We start from the raw sequence: 25541 nt of genomic DNA on the forward strand, positions 1-25541 counted from the left end.
TAAATTGCAGGAAGAAACTGAGCGCAGAGCTGGCACACAACTGAGTAGTTAGCATAGTGCAAACAGCAGTGGCTGGTGAGCAGCAGTAGCTGGGGCAAGCAGTAATGGCGAATGCCTTTCCTGTATTTTGTATTAGCCATGGTAACGGACTCTACACTAGTAAATCTTAATCTAGATAAATTTTGATGTTTGCACTCAAAATCTTATTATGGGCAAAACTGGAACAGGTGCCCTACACAGATCTAATAATTTTTGTATGTCTCCTTTGTTAGGAGGGGGACCAGATCCAGAAGCCTGATAGAGGTGAGCGTGCCGCAGCTCCATGCCCCCAGGTCCAACCAGTAGCTAGGCTGGGCATGTATTCCCAGTAAGCACACGCCAGCCTTTTGGAGGCTGGTTGCACTCTTGCAATGCCATGGGAGCAGCTGGGTTGAGATGTTACTGGGGTCCCCTCCACTGATCTTGGGGGTCCTCTGTGCATTGAGACCAGCTTCTTACCACATAACCTAACATACTGGACATTTTGGCAGTGTGACAGACAAAATTACTAGACTACTTGCAGTGATGTTCACTCATAGTCCAATTTAATACAAAAAAGCTTCAATTGTGCCATTGAAACTGGCACACTGAAAACCAACTTTCTGAGCATTTACCCCTTTTCTTCTGTATTACAGTCTGTATTACCCCTCACCAACTTGGTTGCCCTTCTCTGAACATGCTCCAGCACCTCCATGTCTTTCCTGTAGTGAGGGGCCCAAAACTGAACACAGGACTCGAGGTGCGGCCTCACCCGTGCCGAGTACAGGGGAACAACCACCTCCCTGCTCCTGCTGGCCACACAATTTCTGATACAAGCCAGGATGCCGTTGGCCTTCTTGGCCACCTGGGCATGCTGCTGGCTCATATTCAGCTGGCTGTTGACCAACACCCCCAGGTCTTTCTCTGCCGGGCAGCTTTCCAGCCACTCTTCCCCAAGCCTGTAGCACTGCATGGGGTTGCTGTGACCCAAGTGCAGGACCTGGCACTTGGCATTGTTGAAATTTAGGAAATAACAGTTGCCTAGACAATTGCTATCACAGTTGAAACAAGCTAGAATCTGTTCAAGCTGAAACAAATCTAGAGAAATCCTGGCAGGTCAGTACAAAGACTGCTTCTAATGGCAAAAACTTGATTTACTGGGCTACACAGTGATAAGAATTTTGACAAAGTGAAATAATTCAAAATCTATTGCTTTGAAAGTATTGATTATAATGGTATATATTCACTTTGTATAATCATAACTCTGTTAAAGTATTTCTTCAGGAAGTGTGTTCAGAATAGCTATGTGGGAGTCACAAAATACTGTTGCACCAAAGTGCAAGACGTACTGTACAAAATAATAGGAAAATATTTTCATTTCAGTGATGCTTGTGGAGCTGTTTTCTGTAGCTGGATTTAGCCAGACCTTCCTCTTGCTCTGTTGCCTGCGTAGAACACCATAAGAAGATGTCTCTTTATGAGTTATGTTGAGACTGATAACTCAGATTCTTTAGTGAGGATGATTTTGTAACATTAAAAAAATAGTGCTTTTTTTCCTGCCTATTCTGAAATTGTAGAAGTGACTCAGCTGGAAAATTATTATTAGAGGAAAGCATAGGTTGAAGACATAGGTGTTTGTTTTTCATTTCCTTACTGAGATCACTAACTGTAAGCTCCTACTCCAACTGCAACAAGGTGGCTCCTCATGTCTTCATCTTTGTGTGTGATAAAGGGTTTGCAGAGCCCTCGATTAGGATTTCAGCCCAGACTGCTGTTAGTCATGGCTCAGGGCCCTTCTCAGCAGCCCGTCCTGGTGTCACCCTCCAGCTCTGCTCCCACTCTGCATCTGCAATTGTGGGACCCATCCTGCTGGAACTCCCTCCCAGCTCTGCCCCACTCCCTGTCCTTTCCCACCTGTGGTCTGCCGTAAGCCCTAGGCAAATTTGTCCTCCTACCAGAACACCAGCAGACGTTTGTATCACTGCAAACTTCTCATAATAAACTTCCCAAAGAAAGTTCCCTTATGAGTTATAAACCAAGTCCTTTGCACAGCTTCATAGTGCAGTCTAGGCTGATTTAGATCTATTGATTGCCTAATATTATGCCTTAGTATCTTCTCTCACAAACATAACCTCATCTGTTAAAGGCAGATCAGTCTGGCAATATCAACCATTTGTTTCTCACACAGGTCTTTAAATAGAGCTAGATCACATATGTATGTTGTACTCTGTTAAGATTTGGCACCCCGGTAGGCAGTCCAGACTGCCTACAAGCAAATTCACATTTAAAGCCTCTTTGTTGCAGTGCTGCCAAATATTGTCATGTGACTAACTTTTATGAGAGGCTAATTTGCTCTGTGGATGGGTATTAATAGCAGCAGAAGCTTTAATGAATATGGATTGGCAGTTATAGTGAAGTCTACTTTTACTGGTACTCTATGGCTTGCTCCCACCAGAAAGCAAATGATAGGTATGTCAGTGTTTCCAATGAAAGTCACTATTTAATAAGGCATTTCTATTAAAACCAACATATTATCTACCATTTTAATAGTCATATCAGCTTTTTTGATAACAAGGTATAATAAAAAATATACAATGCTAATGCATGTGGTTGCATTAAAGGTATGCTAGAGGACCTTTTGGAATTTTGAGTTTTACTTGTGGCTTTGATCGCCCAATTCTTGCTTTTTTTTATTTCTTTTTTTTTTTTTGTTTTGTAAAAAGCTGAAATAATGAGGAAAAGGAATAAAAAGGGAGGGAAAGGCTAAGTTCAATTGGTTTAAATTTTTTGAAGCATATGCATAAATGAGTGAGAATCTTGACTGATTGGCGAGAGGAAACTGAAGTTCAACCAAAGACAGCTGTTTGAAATACCCCTGAAATAACACACATTTTAGATTATTAGTTTGGGGACCTTTAGGCTAGGACTAACTTTTGCTTGACTTTAGTCATCTGAAGGTTAAGTTGTATAGACCTTCTCTATAGTCAAGGGAGAGAAATTTATGCATCCAGAAGTGATTCAGCCCACCCTAACAGCTAAAAAGGCAATAAAATTAGCTGAATGTAATAAGCAAATTCAAAGATGACGAAGATATTAATTTTTTCATGCTTATCCCTGATGTTTTTTAATCAATATGCAATAAAACTCACTTTTCTTTTTTTAACATGCTTGCCTAGGATATAAGGGATGTTGTGGGAATGAGACCCACATCAGGGGCTATATAATATTTTAAGGATCACTTCTAGTGAGCACTGTCTGACAGAATGCCCATCAGGAGTCTGAATTGTCTGTTTGGTTTGCTTAAGGGAACTGGTAATGAACCAAGGATGCAGCAGAGACTGTGAGCTATAGACTCAAAATATTAGCTATCAAGGAGTGGTATGGTTTACTACTGTCTCTTTCATAAGTTTGTTAGTTGCTTTTTTCTTATCTTTAATATGAAGCATTCAGCTCTCTGGACACCAAGTGTGTTGTCTAAGTGGAGTTGACTTGTACCGTACAAGCTCTGTTCTCACAAGAACAAAAAGATAGACAGATATACTGTACAGGTGTCTTACGCCTAGTGTAATATATGGAAGATTTCTAGAGCTCCAGTACATATTTTGTGTTGTGCTACATCTGATGCATTGGGAAATCTCAATACTGACAGGTAATTGAAAGCACCTTTTTGGCAAGGTGTCTAAGGGGTATTAGAAGGATTATGACTAAGGAATCTCATCAGTCTCCTGACAGTCTTCAATTCTGATTTTTGTAGTTTCACTCTATTTCTTTTATACAAGTTCTCAGGGTCATCCTGCATCACCCTTTTGTATATCGACAGTGCCTTCGAGTTAGTTTTTTGTGCTCGAGTCTTTAGTTAAATTACTAAAGAAGATCCCATGACACAGCCAGTCCCTGAAGCTTTTCAGTTCTTCTCTTAGCATACCCTGTAGTGATCTTCTTTATAGTTAGCTCTTTGTTCTTCCTGCAGTTCTACTTCTAATCATCATGTTCCCCGTTTTAACTAATTTTCATTTGGTATTGCTTCAAACGCTTTACTGAAGTGCAAGAAAATGTGATCTAAGACATTTACATCGTCTATTAAAACATTTGCATTAGTCAAAGGAAGATATGATGTTCATTTATCAAATTATTTTTCTAAGTTCATGTCATGCTTATCTCATATTCTGTTAGCGTCCATGTTTAGTTATCCTTACCTTCAAATTCATTTAATACTTTGCATACTACTATGGTTGGATTAACAGGCTTTCTTTCATCTGGATTGCTGTACCACTATATCCAATATGGATATTATATTTGCTAAATTCTAGTAATTCTGTGTCACTCCTTTTCAACAAACTTCTTCCAACATTTGTTACTGACTTTTTTCAGAGTTTTTGGTTCATATATTTTGCTCTGAATTATGCTGCAGCTTAAAAATATAGCTTTCTACTCCATGCCCACATCCTCTTACTCATCTGGTGTTTGGTCTGATGTTCTATGCCAGTATTCCTACTAAAAAGTGGAATGACAAATTTTGCTTTCAAACCATACCGAGAGCATCTTAAATTTGTACCCCACTTTACACATATCATCTTTGTTTTGTCTTGCCCTCTTTTTTTAATCTCTCTACACGATTGACATTTTTCTTGCTACTTACTTTTTGTTTCAAGGCCTAATTTGGTTTGACAGCTTTCACTTTATCCCTATATTTCCTAACCTCTAAATTAGAGCCTTCTTTGAATGCCTGCATTGTTCCACTTAACTTTAGGCATCTAAATGCAATGCTAAGCCAGATGTAAATTTATTCTCTGCTTCCCATATAGTCAATGAGGAGAGATAGACAGAAAGTGATTCAACCCGCTAATATCTCAGCTTCTGTCTGAAGACAGCTTTTCTTCATTGACTGTAATAAGGAAACTGGATTACTCTGTTCCTAATCTAGACAAATCTATGCAACATTTACCTTTATGGGAGATTTATCTTAGATTTATCCAGTTTTCTGTCCCTTACATGTATCATCTTTGCTTTTTTTAAAAACCAAATTATTAGTTTTCTTATATGCTGAAGTAGTTTTCTAAGATTGTATTTTTTGGAGACCCAGTTTCTTTTTTTTTCTTTCTTGATTTTGCCCAATGACAGTCAAGATGCTATTACTAGTCAGTCAATGCAATTACATATTTTGTAGTCAAGTCTTCCTTAATATCCTCGGTACTTAGCAAAGCCCAAGCCAAAATAGAAATACTTCATAATGGGGGCAATGATTACTGGTAAACACTGTATTGACTATAATACCAAGGTTCATCTGGACCCTGCAGCTGTTAATATTATTTGTTAGGAAGCTAGGGTGAAACCCTTCTGATGAAACACAAAACCCATGCTAATTACTTTTAGTCTCATGTTACAGTTAAAGCAAAGAAATAGATACTTCTTACAAAGCTCTATTCATGTATTTTAAGTGTGTGCTTTAGGGTGAGATGAATAACATTCTTGGTATGCATATCTTTCAGAGGGAGAGATCCAACATTAAGGAAAACTAATTTCACTCCTGAAGATGACTTTCATACCTTTTATTTCTCTAAAAGCATTCCAAAGGATATGTTCAGAATCTACCCAGGGATCTCAATCAGATACTTAAGTGCACATAATTTTGATCCAGATAAATTGCTTTTCCTTGGGAGTGACCTGCTTGTTTCTATTCCATCACATCATAATGCTTAAGGCTATTTGATCTTTCCTTTCTTCCTTCTTAGGTCTGCCCACAGCATGCACACATAGTAATTATGTTCCACTCACACTTGTTGCTCTGTTGCGTTATTGCTAACTCAGTCCTTGGATCCTTGTTCTGAGATACTATCTACCTAATACATTTGGAAGCCTTCAGCATTTAAATGTTTGGTGTCTCTGTCTACAGTCAAAAAATTAAAGGTGAGTTAAAAAAAATCAGAGTTAAAATTCAAGGATATTCTGCAAGATAAAAAAATTAATAAGGAGTGGTGAGAAAGTATAAAATAAATAATGTAAAATAACAAAAAGGAAGAAAAGCGATATATTTGCTTGTAAGCAATTGTTTTCAATAAATGAATCTCCAGTGTACATATGTTTTCAAACTATGCTTGAGGACATAAAAAAATGATGATGCAGAAAGATTCTGAAGCCTCTGTGGTCAACAATGCTCTTGGACAAATAATGTAGAAGTGTGGGAAAAGACAGAAAGAAGCCAATTCCTTGCTGTTGTTGATAATAGGGAAGGGAAGGAGGAAAGGCAGATCTCCAGAGAGGGATTACTGGATTCCACCTCTTCCAGTTTTCTGGGTTTTCTCAGCCGGACTGATCAATATTGTACAAGTAATAAATTCAGATTTACAGACAGGTAAATGGCAGCTTTTACTTGTGTTTGTTACATTGGTTGGCTTTAGGATTGGTATTTCTGGTAAATAAAGAGGTGCCCAAATCCACCAGTTAAATATTTTAAAGTGAGACATCAGCAAACTCCAGCTCCACTTCTAGGTCTATGTCCTATGTTCTGGCAGGGCCTGGAGAAAAGAGGAGAGCGGTGGCATCTCCGCCAAGTGCGATGAGACCACATATGGAGTGGCAGCCACTCAGCGGGCAGGCTTTCCTCCTGGGATGGGGACCAAGTTGCACAGACTCCGGCATGGCACTGGGAAAAGGAGGGAAGGAGCCTTTTTCTGACTTCGTTCTGTCCCCAGCTCTGGCAGCTACTATGGCTTGCAGGTGAAATATTACCTGTGACAGTAAAGACTACACCTACGCTGCTAAGGGGATAGTGACAGGGCTTCAGCAGTGGTGGGTGACTGACTGTGCTATTCCATTTTTGGCCCATTCCATGTGCCAGTTAGCACCCTGCAGGCAATGTTTGTGCACCCCAGTTGACAGCATGAGTGAAAGGTGCCTATTTTGGAACAAGGAGGGCAAGAAACTTGGCCACAGGAGGGCATGAGGCACACCATGCTTTCCAGGACCAGTACGTGATCCTCTTTATAAACCTGGGTAGGCGTCACCAGGAGGCTGTCATCCCCCTCTTCCTGTGGGTGCGTAGGGCTTACCTACATGACACACAGTGTAGATTTCTGTACTACGGCCTGTGCTGCCTCACCTGCATTGGTACCAATGCAATTATTTAAAGATGTAGATGTGCCTCAGACTTGAGGCAATGAATTCAACTCTGTCATTGAATGCATTCTCTCAAGGAAATTCTCGGAACAACTGTTGGCCTTAGCTACTGCTTGGAAAGGATCAGTGCCTAGGTCTTCATTAAAGTACACAAGTTTGTCAGAATATTCCCCTGTCCTAGTTGTGTTTCCTCATTCCCATAGACCTGTGTCTTCTAGGCATTTGTTCAGTCCCCATCAGAATAGTTCTGCCAGCCGTGGAAGTGGGTACGTGACTATTGCAGCAAAATGCAAATACTTTCCAGTAGTCTTTGCTCAAGAACAGAGCCTCAGGCAGATAATAATAATTGAATCACTCTGCTAAATAAATTGTAAGCACCTGAGTCATGCATAATTTTAACGCTCTTAAGAAAGAATTAACTTCAAAAAAACCTGATACAGATTACTGAGTCAAAATAATTTTCCACCAACACAAGTTAAATGCCTGCTCGGAAGAATTGAGATATATTAGCACATTCTGCTTAATTCCACAACTGGAGTACAGTAGCAGTGATTGCACTGGAGGTTTTTTTTCTAGAAAACTCTCCAGAGAAATTAACTAAATATGTTTCTTTATTGCCATGGGGACAAGATGCTATAGGATGATGATAATCCTGTTGTACTTCCTGTATTATTCTTTGTTTAACGGCAAACCTGATGTTTTTACCTTTTCTTTTCATCATCCTTCTTGTATCAATAGCAAACACTGTTATCTTTAATTGACCAGATCGAGTCTCCTATAAATTTCTTGTGAGCAGAACACATTCTTGTCCATGTTTGCCATTCTCTGTGCTAATGATTCAGTAGTTAACATGACAGCCAGCTGGTTTTGGCACTATCGTTTTCACTAAAAGGAAAAATACAGAATTATTTGTACAGCTGCACCAAAATGTGGAATGCCTCGTGTGGAAGCATTTATCTCACTGTTATAAACTTCTTTATATGGTCAATGGAGAAACAGAGGAAACTGTCTAAGAGTTGGTTCAGCCCATCCTAAAGGAGTTATTCCAGCCAGTTTTGAGAGAATTATGTTCCCCAGATGCCTCTTACACAACCTTGAGAGTAATGGGAGCTACACTACTAACAAACTGGATCCCTGACTTTACACAGACAAAAGTAGTTTAAGTGAACCTCATCCTTAATATACTGGTTTTTTAGTACTAATGAAGGGCATGGCTGCAGTGATTTTTTCCAGTCCTCTAAAGCAGTTTGTCTGCATGTACAAAGACCTCCCATCATGTCCTTCCTCCTTCAGGCTCTGCTAGTGCAGTGGGGGAATCTTGTCCCTCTAATCCCTTTACATGTAAATTATCTTTTCTCTAAAGTCAACTGTGCATCCAGCAATCTTATTAATATTTTTTTAAGAAAGGTTTAGGACAGACAGGATAAGCCAAGGTATACAAACAGCTACTGTAGCTGTCTAGCTCTCCTTGCTCTCCATCTGCCTTTGGGCATACAGAATGTGTTTAAGTTTTCCTTACTAGCTGTGACAGGTGAAATCACAAATATTGCTTTGAGCGTTGGTCTCCCCCTGCTCTGATGGATGTGATTATTTCAGTCTAGAAGTTACAAGGTAGTTTTTGTCAAAGATGGCTACTTTCACTTCCTATTAGTTAGAACTGTGTTCAATTTGTGTGTGCGTGTGAGTGATTATTCATCTGTGTTGTGATCCTTTGGTAGTAAGATGATGTACCAGTAAGGGAATGTATCACATATTTCTCCAGAGATCTTCTCTGAGTCTGAAGTTCAAATGAATAGTCCAAAGGAAACCATATTTAACCTAACAAAAGAGACCTGGAGATAAGAAAAGTAGCATCAAAGGACAAGAATTTCAAGAGTTAATGAAGAAAGAGGAAGGAAGGAAGCTTCTTGGTAGGAAAATCAAAGGTGCCACACTTAATGAGAGCAAGACCTACTACTCCTCATGTTCCATCTCCAAACTGTGTCCTTTAGGCTCTGATGGAAAGAAGTAAAAAAACTGGGTACGTACAACATGCACCTTCTGTGACTCTCCTCTCCCACCATCTGACAAGCTCTGACTAATCATAGAATCAAAGGATGGTTTGGTTGGAAGGTACTTTTAAAGGTCATGTAGCCCAATGCCCTGGGAATAAGCAGGGACATCTTCAACTAGATCAGGTTGCTCTGAGCCCCATCCAACCTGACCTCAAATGTTCCCAGGGATGGGGCATCTGCCACCTCTCTGGGCAACCTGTGCCAGTGTCTCACCAGTTTCATCAGATAAAATGTCTTCCTTATATCTAGTCTGAATCTACACTCTTTTAGTTTAAAACCATTAGTCCTTGTCCTATTGTAACAGGCTCTACTAAAAAAAAGTTTTTCCCCATCTTTCTTATAAGCCCCCTTCAAGTACTAGAAGGTCTCTATAAGATCTCCCTGGAGCCTTCTCTTCTCCAGGCTGAACAACCCCAACTCTCTCAGCCTGTCTTCACAGGAGAGGTGCTCCAGCCCTCTGATCATATTCAGGGCCCTCCTCTGGACTTGCTCCAACAGGTCCCTGTCCTTCTTGTACTGTGGGCTGCAGAGCTGGACGCAGTACTCCAGGTGGAGGCTCATAGGAGCAGAGTAGAGGGGGAGAACCCCCTCCCTCGACCTGCTGGTCACACTTCTTTTGATGCAGACCAGGGTACGGTTGGCTTTCTGGGCTGCAAGCGCACATTGCTGGTTTATATCCAGTTTTTCATCCACCAGTATCCTGAAGTCCTTCTCCACAGGGCTGCTGTCAACCCCTTCATCCCCCAGCCTGTCTTGATACTGGAGGCTGGCCTGACCCAGGTGCAGGAAGGACAGCCTGTGAGAGAGAAGCATCTGAGCTTTGTATTTTATTCTTTCATCATAATTACCCATCTATATGCCTGTATTTACATTCACTGCATTGCTCTGTATATGAGGTAGGTTCACAGGTAAACAGCATGGATAGATGCATGTACCATCTGTGGCACCATGTAAGTTTAATGGCTATGTCTCTCCATTTCTGTGCACTTAGGTGAACATTAGGTGCTCTTTTATATACTGTGTTTTAAGAAAAAACTTTTTTTTTCCTGCTAAATGCAAAATGTGTTTTACAAGCAATATATACTTGATAGGACTTCATGCCTTAATTCTAATAGTGTTAAAAAAAAAAGAAAAAAGAAAGAAAAAAAATGTGTAAAACCAGAAATCAAAACTTGCCAAGTTCAGGAGAAAAACTAACCTCAAATGTTTTCAGGGCTCTTGGCACTCAACACCCTCTGAATTTAATGTGGCTTAAAAATATGTTGCAAATAAGCTCTTTCCCTTTATTTGTCACCTTTGGGCAGGAAACTGTTTTCTATATATATGAAGTAATAGGTGATGTAGAAGTTTGGAAGAGCTAAAATATAATCTGGGAAATTTTGAGCATATTTGACTAGTATATTTTCTAAAGGAAAAAGAAACTTTCTTGGAGGAAAGAAAAGCAAAGAGTTGCCAAGCATATTATGTTTGAGAAATAATGAAAAATTCTCTATTAACATTTTAACAGTCTCATATGAGTACTTTTAACACATATTCAGTGCCTGATTCATATTAAATGGAATTTCTCAAGTGGGCAGCAATTTATTTCATTATCTGCCCAACTATGATTTTTATTAAAATTGAATCATATTTCGGCCATTATTGCAACACTAAAACTTAGGGGAATTTTTTCACTCTTCCATGCGTGAAATTCCTATTAACACCTAAAGGAATTCAGATCAGATTCTCACTTTACATAAAATGATCAATCTTTCATGTCAATTAAACTTTTCTTAATTTTACCCCAAAATAACATGTGAATATGTTCTCAAATATTCATCAAAGGAGAAAAGAAGTCCTTTCTTTGCAGGACTCAGGAACAAACAATACAAAATACCTGTTTTCAGAAGAAATAAACAATGAAATAGATTGCTAGATGTTTTATTAGAAGTTGGTTTCAGATGCATTGGGATGAACTGTTCTTTGAACAAATTGAGTTTTTTCTCATCTTTACATTTTTCCAGAATATAAAGGAAGACAAAACTGTTTCTTGCAGTATTTTGGCATGTCAAAAAGATGAGTTTTTTCAGATGAAAAATAGAAAGAAATCAAGCTTCTAAATGATCCTGCTCTCCTTTCACTGCATGTCTTCAACTAACAATAATATCAGTACAATAAAAAATATTATTCTCTTTATTCTTCTTCTGTATAGTGTGAATAGAATGATAGTACCTCTCTCTATTTTATTGTATTTTTTAACTGCTTTACAAATATTATTTGTATTCTCAGGTAGAATGAGGAGAGAACATATGGCATAGGTGTTAGAGGAATGAACTAATGATCCATTTTACACAGCATCCTGGCTTTAACAGAGCAAAATTTGGATGCTGCAAAGACAAATTCCCCACAGTGTAGCTCCTTTGAGAATACCAGTGTCTGAAAGGATATCTGTGTCATCGGAGGAAATTCTAATCCTGTGTTTTGAAGAGCAAGTCCAAAGATCAGTGACCACTTCAAGAAACATTAAAATATGAAAAAAATACGCAAAATATATTAAAAATCACAGCCTATTCCCTGTGGCCTCTTGATATTTTTAATACTAATTAAACTGAATCTGATTACTATTTTTTTTATGTTTTAGGTATCCATTTGCTAAATAGCATAGATAAAAGAAGCTCTGTCATTAGATAGATAAATTTTCACACTAACAAACTTTTCTTTGGGTATGAAAGAGAAGCAGATGGCTTCAGAGTTAAATACAACATGAGATTATTTATTTAGAGTTTAATTACAGGAGTATCAAGTAATCATGTCTATAGTAAAAGATAGTTGGCATATGTGGGGCTGAGATGCCATTACTAAGAGACAGGTAAGGCTAACTAAAATTTCCTAGTTAGAAGAAAGAGAAAGATAAATTTTGACCTGTGGACAGTAGATAGATTAGTGACTGGGAAGGAGATGATAATGTGCCATTATTGTGTGTTGATGCTGTGGTTTTGGTATTCAGCAGAGCCATGTGTTTTAGTTTCCAGCTCATCTTTGAAAGGCATTGTGTAAGTCTCCCTTAGTTTGTCCTACATAACTACCAAGAGAGTACATGCTACACTGGAAGAAGTGTCTTCCGCTGCAAGAAGTTCATGTATGATCTGGGGATTATAATGGTTTTACAGTAAGGACAGAGAAGATGCATTGACAAGCTTTGTGTGTCTTGTAAATGCATGATCTACAGAAAAATCTGTCATTATGAATTACACAGCTGTTTATTACTTCATTCCTCAAACTCCATGACAACCCACAGCATTTCCTGCCTTTCCATGTTCACATTCACCTGAACTGCTTCTCATAGCTCTGGGAACTGGGTCTTTAGCAGTTGAAGCATTATCCTAAGGGATTTTGGAAAGGAAAGACTGTGATCAAGTCTTACAAAACTACAATGAAGCCACATCCTGATGAGTGAAACCTTTGTGGGTGCAGGGCTGCCTGGAGCAGACAGGGTTTTAAGATGGCTATTGGCACTTCTGAGCAGGTGAGCAGCTCCACAGGAGGTTCTACCTCCTCCTTGTGATTTTTGTACTATCTGAAAGGAAAGAAGACATTTGATTCAGAAGTATGGGCCATTTGAAAAATATATATGTTTGTCAGTGGTGGAGACACCAGAAATTTTGAACCAAATCGTGGTGTCTTCCACTGTCTTGTGTGTTTCCCTACTGCCTCCAGCTCTCTTTGGCAAAGAGCTGTCTCAGAATGCAGGGCCAATGCATGAGGCATGTACAGTGAGGACAAGGTAAAGAACTGAGTGGCTGTTACATCCATACCAATAACTCCTAAATATCTCCAGTGCATCTGGTGGCCACACATATATGTTTTTTACAAGGGGAGGGTTAGAATACTATACACTCTCTAACAGAAGTCTTCAAAGTAAAGAAATGATTGATTCCACAAATGATGTTGATCTGCAGCTGAAGATGATAAGTAATGAAGGTAAAATTCACGTTTGGTACTCATGGTCTACTGGTAGCTATTTAGGGGTCATTGTAGACCTCTATACAAAGTGGTGATCATATCCAGATCAAAAAAGGGTCAAGGAAATATGAGGATGTCAAAGAATTCAAAATTTATTAATATACAAGTCCCCTTCAAAAAATGGACCCCTTCCCCACAGAGCTTAAGACTGCACCAATCACTGATCAAGTTCATTACTCAATATTTAAAATGGTTGTTCTAGTCTTTACACCTGAATAAATAATATGTTGCATCTATCACAAGTCATCTGTATCCAGAAGACTTTCTGCTTAAGAAGCACACATGAAAAATAGCGGATGTTGTATGAGATTCAAATATTAAAATATACAATGTGAACTGAAGACCAAGATTGCCAGTAGCTGATTGAAGCACATGCAGTTATAGCATCTTGGCTGAAAATCTTAGTCAGGGCTTCCATGTCAAATTATCAAAGCTGTAAGCTTTTTCCAGTCCACACCAAAAGAAATTCCGGAAAAGTTTGGAGACTCTTTCAATGGCAAAGCTCCCTATCTCTTCCTAATACCCAGTCCAAAGCATTGCAATTAAGTTCATATAACATTAACGTATAACATATTAACAACATGACTTATGGAAATATCGAAGTCAAATGCTTAAGCAGTTGTTAAGAGTTGGGGATGACCAACTGCACGTGGGAAAGCATTTTCTGTGGCCTTGTTTTTTGTCCTACAAAACCAAGAAACTACAGAAAATCTTCTTAAGACTAAATGACCATTACCTTAACTACCAACCCAGAGATCTGGAAGCTTATTGATACCCTTTATGACAGAAGAATCTCACAGGTTTTGGTCCTTGACAATTAAAGTCTATGCATGGGAGAAGAGAGGGGGAGAACATTATATTGATCATTCCCCTTCAGAAGGAAAGGTGGGATCATGCCCACATTTCAGTTTCTTTGATGGTTTGGTGTTTTAGGACAGTGACATAATCTGAATCTAGTAGGGGCCAGAATGGTAAAGAGGAAACAGTGAATTAATTGTGTCTCACAACCTCAGTGCTTCCTGCCTCACCCATTGCTCAGGGCCATGTCTAAATTCAGAGTACGGCCCTGATATATTGTCACTTTTGAAATAAGGGGTCATCTGTAGCGTGCCAAAATTTCAAAATTTTGTATTCCAGTTTAATTCCTGCAAACCTTAAAATTCTTGGGCATTGGACTCTGGCCTACCTCTTGTTCACTGGGGGGTGATGTAACACCAATGGACTGCAATTGTTTTGTGACCATGCCTTCCTAAGCAGCTACTAAGTCAGACATTGCTGAGAGGAAATGACATGCATCTTATGAAACTTGTTTATACACTAAATACAAGTGCGGAAATGATTTCAGCTTTGTTATTGTTGATAGTACTCAAGGAGAGGATACAGACATCAGAAAAATATCTGAATTCCTGTTTAATTACAATCAGCCATTGAGGCTATCTCTACATGCCATCTCTCAGTTTGCAATGGAACCTGGACAAAATGCTCAGATGAAGTAGAAAAATTACTTTACATAATTATTAGCAGCAGCTCTGTATTATAAAACTAGGATGAAGAGATCCTACTGATGAATTCAAGTATGTGGATATACATGCAAAATTGTGGAATTGAAGTCAATACCCATTTCAGGCTCAGTTTCAATACTCTCAAAATGCTGTCTTGCAGAGATAGATAGGAAGTGCTTGATTTTCAACATATGTTCTCTGGTTTCCCTGAGTCTTTTAACAGCAGAGCTACTTTTTTTTTTTCCCATGTGGCCAATCTTCTTCTTGCCTACCTCCCGCAACCACTGCTTTGCTATTATCTAGCTGATATCTAGCAAAGACTGGCCTATATAATGGTGTAAAGGGCTTGTGTCATTTTCTGTTCAGTTATCGTTCCTCAAGTCCCAGAACATGTTTGTATGAATTTATCTCCCAATCCCATTCAAGTGGAAAAAACCAGCAGCTTCTTCCATGTCTAAGCATGTCAAAGACCTTCATACCCCATCCTGCTTCTTTGGCAGAGGCAAGTCAGAGAGAGAGTTCAGAAACTTAGAGTATGAGCAAAGAGGAGGTGGGAAAGAAGACATCTACAGATCCTTCTATAAATTTAGGAGGTGAAATCATAGTGTGTGTATGTTTAGTTAGTTCAAGCTTCCTTTGACCGAATTTGCAGTTGTTTATACAGTTAATGGCAATTGTTTATATGACTACATTAAATATCCTTCCACTTCTTCTTTCCGTAAGTCAAAACTGCCAAACAGAACTGGCATGACATTTCTGGGTGGAATTTCAACCACATAAAAATAAGAAATGGCAAAATTCCCTGCTAGAATTTTGACAAATCTGCAAAAAAGCCTGGCACTTGGACTAGACCCCACAGGATAATATGAATTACCCTGCCAGAGGACAAACAGTTCTGTGGTGGAGGAGTATTAGCCTGGATGTTGGCAGGCTTTCAGTGAAATGCTCTGTTCTACTGCAGGGGTCTTCCTGGGAAAGCACCCACTCTTGTCCCTGACTACAGTGATTAAGGCAGTCGCCAATGATACGGGATGTATGAGTCTGAATGCTGATGAGCTGAGGGAAGAAATGAGCAGTATTTCTGAATCTGTCCTGGCTGCTTTGCTGCTGTATAAGCTGGCAAGAGTCACCGCTGAGGACTGTGCAGTCTACAACCCAGCTGGAGGGCAACAGCGACTTTGGGGCACAGAAGGGAGCAGCCTCCCAGGGCAGCCGTGAAGATCAGCATCTTGCTGGGGTTACCTGTGGTGCCAAGGCATGAAACAGGCACCCGACCTGCTCAGCCTTGTCAGGTATTAAGTGTTCCTGGGCACCCCTGAAGCAGAACTCATGAACCACTAGACCTATAGGTAAGGCAAAAATGCCATGTGAGGTCACCTCTTCAGTTCAGCTCACCCCATTTAAATCAGAGATGTGTCTTTGCCAATAAATCTTCACCGTGTCCACTGACAAGGTAATTTTCAAGCACTTTAAACCTCCGATTAAAGCCACAACACAATTCCTCTTTGCATCCTGTAATGCCTAAAGCCAGGACTGAGTTCCCATATTAGTTTGAACCCTAAAAGCAGCTGATGTCTTTGGGGTCAGCACAAGATGGCAAGTCCTCTCTTGGATCCACATGCAAGGAAAAAGCACGCTTGCTACGCATCTCAGAGCTGCGCAGGCTGCCTCAGCTGTGAATTTTCCCTACTTGTGCTGCCAAACACGCTCACAAGGCAAGACCCATCTCTCCTCCCCAGCACTCACCAGCCACTCCATAAATGTCAGCTCCAGCATGCAGACAACAGGCTCTGGAAGGGGAAACCAACAGCTACAAAGGAGCTGTAACATGCCTATTGGCAGCCATGAAAAAGTCCGTGAGAAATAATGCTTCCTAAACATTAAAAATGGCTTGCTAAAACGTTTGCCAACTGGTTGTTCTGCATCTCGCTTCTCTGAGTGCTTTGCCTCAGATCCACTGGATACAGCAAGCAGGGTGTTTATAAAACATTTAGCTGCAAGCAAAGAGGATAAGTGCCATATACTAACTGCTGCTGCTAGGTGCAGAGATACAAACACAGTATTTAAAATGTCCCAGCTTTGTGCCTGAATTTCTTTGTAGAAATGCAGACACCATACTCTACGAATGCAGTTTGGGGTGCTGTTCCATGACCAGCAGAGATAATCTTTTACCTTGCTGCTGCCAAAAGGAGAGGTCCTAGCATCCCAGCCTCCTTCCTGCCTGCCTGCCTCCATGCATCCCCATTCCCATCTGTGATATCCCACGCCTCCTTCGTGCTGGCTTGAGTGCTCTTCTCACTCCTTAGGGAGCCAGTGCAGTTGCTAACCTGAGCAGAAACTTGGTGGGGTTGGAGTTATTTCTCTGGGCTGCTTTCCCACAGCCTCAGCCCTGTGAATCAGTTCACTGAGGGCACAGTTGGTATCAGAAGGGCACAGGAAAACAGCAGGACTGCTGGCCGGGATGGGAGGAGTAGGAGCACCCCGTTACAGCAGCAGTGAGCTATTGGAAAAGCCACCCTCAATGTACTGCAACCTTAGACATAAACATCTGTGCCACTTAACTCAGCAGTTCAGGGACCTGGGCTCTGACCCTGGGTCATGCGTGCAGTGTAACCCTACTCCAGCTGGGCAGTTCAACTCCAGTTTCCTTTGGAAGGAGGCCATGCCTTTTCCCCAGGCCGCCTCACAGACTGCAGAGCTCAGCTGCTGTGGTGCTGGGGTTGTTTTTATGAAGTTTCCAATATGTTTGCTCTCACTGGAAAAGTGGTTTCTTTTCCTTCTTTTTCTCATGTTCAAAAAGAAGTTTATTTTTAGCTCATATTTCTCCTTTTGAACTTAGCATTTGGGCACTAAGTCAACACAGGAGAATCCTGCTTCAAAAGATAGATGTCTCGGAAATGACAGGCAAGAAAGGGCGAACTGAGTGACAGTGGTTCTGCAACCCCTGCATAAAGTGCAATGCACCACATTCAGAAAAGGACATACGAACTGAAAGTAGGACTTCTGGCAAATCTGTACAGCTCAACTCCTTGTCATCTTCCATCTAACTTTGGAGACGTATTAAAAAGTTCCTCTGAAGACCTCCACACACCCAAGGTGCCTGTAGTTCTCTAGGGCAATTTCTGCCATTTCTTCTTTAGTTGTGAAAATGCCCTTGGCTGATAGGCTATGCAGATCAGCATATATGATCTGAGGTGCCCTACGGAGACCTTTACATTGTGGTGTGGGGGTTGACTGGGGCGAGTATGGGAGAACAAGAGGATGCAGCCATAAATCTGTGATTACACAGGCCAGGTAGCAGCACAGGTGATCATTCTGTAACCATGCTGGGATCTCAGGTTCAAGAGAAGAGATAAATGAGTCATTTGTTTAATCAGATATGTCACTAAAATGATCAGGGACAAGATGGGCTAAAGGCAGGGATTCGTCCCTGACATGCTGAGGTCCTGCATGGGTGCCACACTGAGAAATCTGAGGAGCAGTTTCAGGAGGTCTCTTATCACATGCTACAAGGAAGTACAGATTGTTGTCCCTCACAAAGAGCCAGGTCCCTTTAACACCTCTGCAAAATGAGGTGATTTTTATCCAGGTAACCAATTCCAGATTTAGATACTTGTAAGTTTAAAATATTGGTCCAGTTTAGGAATGAAGAAAAAAAATACTGTCCAATAATATGATTGCGAAATCAGGGGTTTTCGGGCAAGGTGAATTGTCATGTGTTAGCTTGTTTCTAAAACCAAATTTGTTTTCTGTGTTTCTGTGGGAAATCAGAGGATGTTATAAACTGAGTCATGCAGTTATTGACTTTAGCAAGCACACAGCTGATATAAATAGAGAAACACTGGCAAGCCTAGGATATAAGAAGAAGAGTTTGAGAGGTCTTCAAGTAAGGGCTGATAGGACAGGGAGGCAAAGATGAAGACAAAGACCCTTCTTTTCCTTGGGTTACTATATGTTGCATGTTCCTGTGCGTTCCCAGTGGTTCCAGAAAAGGAAAAAGAAGATATGCAATTTGCTAAGGTAAGGACTACAGACAGAACTTAAGAAATAATTTATGGAGAAAATGAATGCAGTGATGTATTAGTGTTGTAGCATATCTTATAAACAACTCTCTGCATTCGAAGAGAAACATTTATGTTCTAAACTGTTGCTTTCTCTTTCCCATCAGAAATATTTGGAAAATTTTTATGATTTTAAAGAAGAGAAAAATTCTTTCTTTAAAGCAAAGAACCTCAATCACATGGCTGACAAAATCCGAGAAATGCAGTCATTCTTTGGGCTAGAGGTGACTGGAGAACTGAATCATAAGACGCTGGACATGATGAAGCAGCCTAGATGTGGAATACCAGATGTCCGTTCATACAGCACCTTCCCGCAGAGCCCTAGGTGGAAGAAAGAAGATGTGACATATCAGTAAGACACATGTTTCTCTGTAAACCACTGGGAAACTTTGTGAGTGCTAGGCAGAAGTAAGGCCAACAGGTTCTTTACTACTTATTCCTGTATTTCTCTCTATAAAAGCCCCATTCAGAATGAAATAGCCATGAATGTGGGGGTTATTTATATCCTTTGCTTTAGGCTTCTAAACAGTGAAGAAAATACCAAACCAGGAGTTTACATTAGTTGGTTAACAACCTACTAAATAATATACTCAGTGGATAGAATAGTGAAGAGCATATATGTTAGGATTTCTGAAAGACAAGAAAGAAAACTGTGAAAACTTCCTTTGTTATGTAAGCAAATAATTTGAAAATAAACAACTTGAGACACATAAGAAATAATAACCACTAATTAAAATATTTGACCCTGATACTATGTGCCCCAGACACATGTGATCTGGTTGCTTTTAATTCCTTTCTACTTATTTCACAGGATTTTGAACTACACTCCAGACATGCTACAAGCTGATGTAGAGGAAGCAATTGCAAAAGCCTTCCAGCTCTGGAGCAGTGTCACCCCTTTGAGATTCACCAGGCTCTACAGTGGTCAAGCAGATATAATGATCTCCTTTGCAGCTGGATGTAAGGGGACTCCCTTGTCTGGAAATGATAAGTATTTGTCACTTTTTCTTAGAGAGATGACGAAAAGCATCACTTTCCCTCCCCCTTTTTTTTTAGTTCACGGTGACTTCTATTCCTTCGATGGTCCAGGTGGAACTCTGGCTCATGCCTACCCCCCCAGCAGTGGGATAGGAGGAGATGCCCACTTTGACGAAGATGAAAACTGGACCAAATTTACTACCTATAATGGTAGGTAACCTTAATATTGCATTGCCTGTTTTTATTAGACAGTGCTGTCTTGAAGACAATGTAAAGTCACAAATCCCATGGCAGTAGTTTCAGTACTTACTGAGATGTAAAATGTCGGTGTAATTCAGTAAAATGATTCTGCATATTTTTACCTGGGCTGCAGTCATGACAGTCCCCTGAAGTCGATGCACACCCTATAATTACAGCACCAGTGAAGGAAATAAGATTAACATGAAACAGAAATATTGGGTAATCATGACATTGTAAGGCAGGGAATTTTCACCCTCAGGTAATGATGTTAAAAGATGTAATATTGAGGTCTCACTTTTTTTTTTTTTTTCCTGATTTAAAGTGATTCAAATATTTAACTTCTGCAAAGGAAAAAAACCCTTGAGTTTGTTAGTAAATATAATTAAATATAACAGTGGTGTGTTCTGGTTTCCAGCAATGTCCAGAGATGATGTTATATGTTACTGGTCTTCGTGAAGTAGTTACCAGGTGAATTCTATGTCATTTATGATTCCCAAAATCTGACCAGATGACTAAAATATTCTCACCCAGTTTTCAGCCATTTTTAACGTTAAAGAAACTTTGATTTTTGTTAGCAGGAAAATTTCTGCAACATGAGCAAAAACTGTCCTCAGATTGGTTTCCCTGTAAGAAATAAATGTTTATAATTCAAAACTAATTTCTCCTCCAGGAAGGCAGAGAACCTGGGACATAGTTAGGTTTTGCTGTTTTATTAAGACCGTGAACAATATATCATGCATGAGAGGATGGCACCTGTATCCCACAAGCATGTAAGAAAATTTATTTAGTGTTTGTTCTTTGTGCTGGATTTTTTTTAGGATACAACCTATTTCTTGTTGCTGCTCATGAGTTAGGCCACTCACTAGGTCTTGGTCATTCCAATGTCTTCGGTGCTTTGATGTATCCTATATATATGGCCAGGGATACAAGGGACTACAGGCTTCCTCAGGATGATATTGATGGCATTCAGGCCCTTTATGGTAAGCAAGAAACATTCTTTTTGGTGGATGATGGATAAGCATTTGTAATTAATTTTACCCAACAGCTAAAATGTACTAAACTTTCTACTGCCAGAAGGATACTGAGGTTTAATATCCTGATATTATTCTGGGGCAAAGCTCTTGGTTTCTTTGAGGCTAAGAGTCTACATCTGCAAAATGGAATGTGGGCTGTATCCATGCCAGTAAGTCAAAAGGTCCAAAAGCCTTTCTCCAATGATACCAGAGGAATTGCCCATGTCTGTAGTATTAAACTCTCTTATCTTCCAGAAAATGGTGGTCACATGCACAACTGCCTTTTGGAAATGGTGTTTGCTCTACATTAACTCCTGAGCACATACAGTTTGGCAGACCAATGGCTTGTCAAGGCAAAATAATGCCAGAGGCCATTTTAACAGTCAGCAGCACAGGTAGCCAATTTAAATTGACCAGGAACTTTCCCTGGTATTAATTTACTGGTTGAGTTTTAACCTTAAGAAACCTATGCATTTGGCTTCATATGGTACGTCCTGAAGTTCTGCAACATGGAACACTCTAATTCGCCTTCCAATTCTACACTTACCTGTTTCCCAAAGGACCCCCCAGAGAAACTTCTGCACTTCCAACAAAAGCTTTTCACCCACAAGAACCAACTGAAATGACACCTGCAGAAGCACCAACTGAAATGTCACCTCGGGAAGAACCAACAGGAATGACACCCTCCAAAACCCCCATAAGACCAGAGGACTGTGACCCTCATTTGACTTTTGATGCAATCACCACTCTCCGTGGGGAAATACTGTTCTTCAAAGGCAGGTAAGTGCTTTCAATTCTAGCATAAAGTTCAGTTCAAGGAATTAATCTTCCCTTGGTTACAAAGGAAGATATTTCTTTCTGAAAGTATTAAGGCAACTTTGCAAAATTTTACTAGCCCAGCTGGACTGGGTGAGTAACGTGGTTTACTGACAGGTGAGTAAAATGTTTTAAGCCATCATATATCATCACCCATGTCTGTTAAAATTGTGCAAGGCTGAATAATCCCAGTGTCACTCCCCAGCCTGCAGCTGCTTTGCATGCAGCACCGTCCTCATCACACCATCCCATGTGTGGGTCAGGGAGCTGTGGAAAATGTCACTAGTGACTTTTGGTGGCACTCTGACCTAGGAGTCTGCACTGGACCACTGCCCAGTACTGTCTGTAGGGACCCCCTGCTCTTATAGGTGTCCACTTTTTGGGCATGGTCTGACACTGGGCACTGTAGAGGATTGTTGGCTGGGCACATCTACCCTGGTGAGGGAGAACAGTGTGTCAGACCCCGGGTTTCATCCACTTTTTGGGTTAGTAATTGTGTTTTGATTGAACAAGCTTCCTTTGATTCCCTTTTAAAACACATGATGAAGAATTGTAGCCTAAAAATTTGATAATTTTCAGGGAAGGGGAGGAAGGAGCAGTTCCTCCTTAAATTGGGTTTTAACATGTTTCTCAAGAGTGTTTAATGGACATTTGTAACCAAACTGAAATTAAGAATGCAGCTGTGCCTACCTGCATGGGGCATGGTGAAGAGAAATCTTCAGCTGTCAGCACTACCACAGAAATCACATTTTGTCTTGGGCAAGCCATCAGGGTGCCAGTGGAGAGGTCTACAGGGCTACCAGCTCTAGGTGGCCCTGCTTGAGCTGAGGGCTTGGACAAGATGACCTCCAGAGGCCCCTTCCAACCTCAACCATTCTGTGGCCTCAGAGCAAACTGTAGTAAAGGGCAAATGTCTATGAGAGAGCAGGGCAAAGTGAAGTACTGCATCCCAAAAGGGGTGATATCTCTGCCTCATAGGGAGGACTGGCTCCAGCACCCAGACAGTAAGATTTAAATCTGGGCTACCCATCTCCTAGTGAAAAACAGACAATGAAACAGTGCTATTTTCATTTCTATCAGCTATGTCTGGCGCAAAAGTCCATATTTCTCAGACATTGAGCATGACACCATCTCCTCGTTCTGGCCGTCACTGGCATCTGGCTTTGATGCTGCTTATGAGGTTGACAAGAAGGATCGAGTGATATTTTTTAAAGGTATTTCTCTTATATTTCCATTAATCCTTTTTATGAATGAATAAAGTTATAGTAGTACTGCTAATGTTATGTAATAATAATGGAAGTAATATTATACTAATAGAGGATATTCTTAATATTTAAATCCATTTTCATTTTGAAAATGCTGTTACTGTCATTAACTAATGCTGCTTCACAACAGCCCTGTACAATATATTACTCTTTTTTTTGTCAGTGAGAGAGATCATACCTGAGACAAAACTGATTGTCTACATTGTTATTTAAATACATTTTTAAAGGTGCCAAACACATCTAGAAAATATGGTGAGCTTTAAATATTGAGTAACTCTTAACAACTATAAAAACTGGAAAATCCAACAGCTTTGAAATATTCAAATTTCTGAGCACCTTAGAGGGTCATGTTCTCAGCTGGGCATCTGTGCTATTTGGTGGCATTTGCTACAGAGAAAACTCTGGGGCTTTGATGAATGGGAGCTCAGCCTCCACAGGAATCCCTACTAACTTTTTCTGGTTTTTCTGCAGATGACCAGTACTGGGCTGTCAGTGGCTACAGTATAGAGTCAGGCTTCCCCAAGCCTATTCAAAACCTGGGCTTCCCCACCAGTGTCGGGAAAATCGATGCAGCTGTTCATGATCAAAATACCAAGAAAACCTATTTCTTTGTAGGCAACAAGTACTGGAGGTAAGGCTCATTCCTCTTTTGTACAGCAGATAATAAAAAAATGTCAAGCTTTTAAAATGTCAAATTATATTAGTATTTGTACAGTAAGCTCATGGCCTCTTGTTGTCAGCCTTCTCAGCCAGCATAAAGCTGAAACTCAGAGCTAATTACGTCTTTTCATCTAACAAAGTCGGTAACACCTGAGATAAAGACAACGTCCATTTACTCTTACCAGTTTGTGATTAACAGATAAATGAGCTTTGTTTATTTGTTAGGAAGCAGTATTACGTGAACTCAGTATAAAAAGATAATGTGAGTAGACTTGTCATCATGTCGTATTCATTCAGTAGCTATTAAGGGACAGAAGTGCTCTCTGAAATTTATAAATGACAAATGTATCAAGAAAGTTATGGAAGGAGACTAAAATAATTACTTTTTAAGAAACAGTTCAGCTAAGCAGTAATGTCAGCCCTAATAATTAATCTGTAATATTATCTTGAAAAAGTATTATTACACCAGAAGTTTACATTTCACCCATGGGGTCACTTCATAGATTAAATGCTATAAAATTAAAATATTTAGTTTAAATAATTATTTAATTTTATTACATAGTATAGGCCCCATCCAACTTTATTATTAGTCTCAGGGAATGGAAGTGAACTATTTAGTCTGATGTTCTGAAAACAGCCTTGCATAGGCCACTAAAGATGTAAGGATTTATACAGTTCTATGATATCACAGATGTTTGCAGTTACTGGATTTTCAGCTGAGAGTAGGCTTATTTAGTAAAAAAATTCCACCTGGTTTCAACACTGAATATCACTTGCTTGTTTCTTGTTTTCATGCAATTTCTTTATTTAGTTACAATGAAAATACCCAATCAATGGAAAGGGGATATCCAAGAAAAATAGCAGCTGACTTCCAAGGAATTGACCACACAGTTGATGCTGCCCTTCAGAAAAATGGTAAATAATTTAAAATGTAATTAAAACCAAAACAAAATACCACCAACCAAAGCCAAAAAAGTATATGTTTCAAATACATGCACATATATATATCTATCTGAAATGTTTGTTCTGATATGTTTTTAAAATCACCCAAGAAAATAGCAAGTGTATATCAACAGGCATAAAAAAAGGAAATATTAATTTGGCAATATTTTGTGCTTCCAATTCTAGGACATTTCTACTTCTTCCATGGATCAAACCAGTATGAGGTTGACATCAAGAACAAGAAACTCATCCGTATAATGAAGAGCAACAGCTGGTTTAATTGCTAGAAATATTAAGTGATGGTTCAGGGCTGTATTTGTACCAGAAAGGTTTTTCGTGGTCCTTCTATAAACAATATCATTCAGCTGTTACTGTGCATCTGAGTCTGAAATGATGGCCTTTGATAATTTTAATTTAAAACCCTAAAAATGTAAAACTTAATGTATAGTTTTAATTTATTTTGTTTTCCAACTATTTATTAATCAAGTTGTTTTTGAGTAATAAAGTATTTTGCTCGAGTATGGCAGCAATATTTTGTTCTGGTTCAGTCCGCCGGAGACAAGGCATCTGATATAACTACACAGAAGCCTGAACAGGGCCGGGACTCCATCACCATTTTTAGCCAGGCTCAGTGCCTGTAAGGGGGAAGTTAAAGAGAAGCAGAAGTAGCTGGGCAGTTTCAACAGACCTGACAGACAGAGGAGGGAAATGAAGACACTAAGGAACAATGTGGTGGAGGCGGAAGAGGTAGGAGGACATCCTACGTGATGGTGTGGGAAAGGCTGTGGAGGGATTGGTGGCTCTGGCCTCACCTGCCATGGCTCCACAGCATGGGGAGAGAGGGATCAGGGCAGGGACAGCTGCCTTCTGGTAG

General features: G+C 39.9%; 1 protein-coding gene across 1 annotated transcript; it reads left to right on the top strand.

Annotated features, from left to right (window-relative positions):
* The first annotated feature begins 18576 nt into the window (after positions 1-18576).
* On the top strand, positions 18577-25082 carry LOC126048148 (stromelysin-1-like). The gene is made up of 10 exons (XM_049822737.1): positions 18577-18712; positions 18861-19105; positions 19565-19713; positions 19810-19941; positions 20790-20951; positions 21545-21764; positions 22881-23014; positions 23537-23696; positions 24537-24640; positions 24854-25082. The coding sequence occupies exons 1-10, from the start codon at positions 18608-18610 to the stop codon at positions 24952-24954; spliced, it is 1512 nt and encodes a 503-aa protein (XP_049678694.1). The 5' UTR covers positions 18577-18607; the 3' UTR covers positions 24955-25082.
* The last annotated feature ends 459 nt before the right edge of the window (positions 25083-25541 follow it).

Source organism: Accipiter gentilis, chromosome 19 (genome assembly GCF_929443795.1).
Source record: "Accipiter gentilis chromosome 19, bAccGen1.1, whole genome shotgun sequence".
In the NCBI taxonomy this organism is placed as follows: domain Eukaryota; kingdom Metazoa; phylum Chordata; class Aves; order Accipitriformes; family Accipitridae; genus Astur; species Astur gentilis.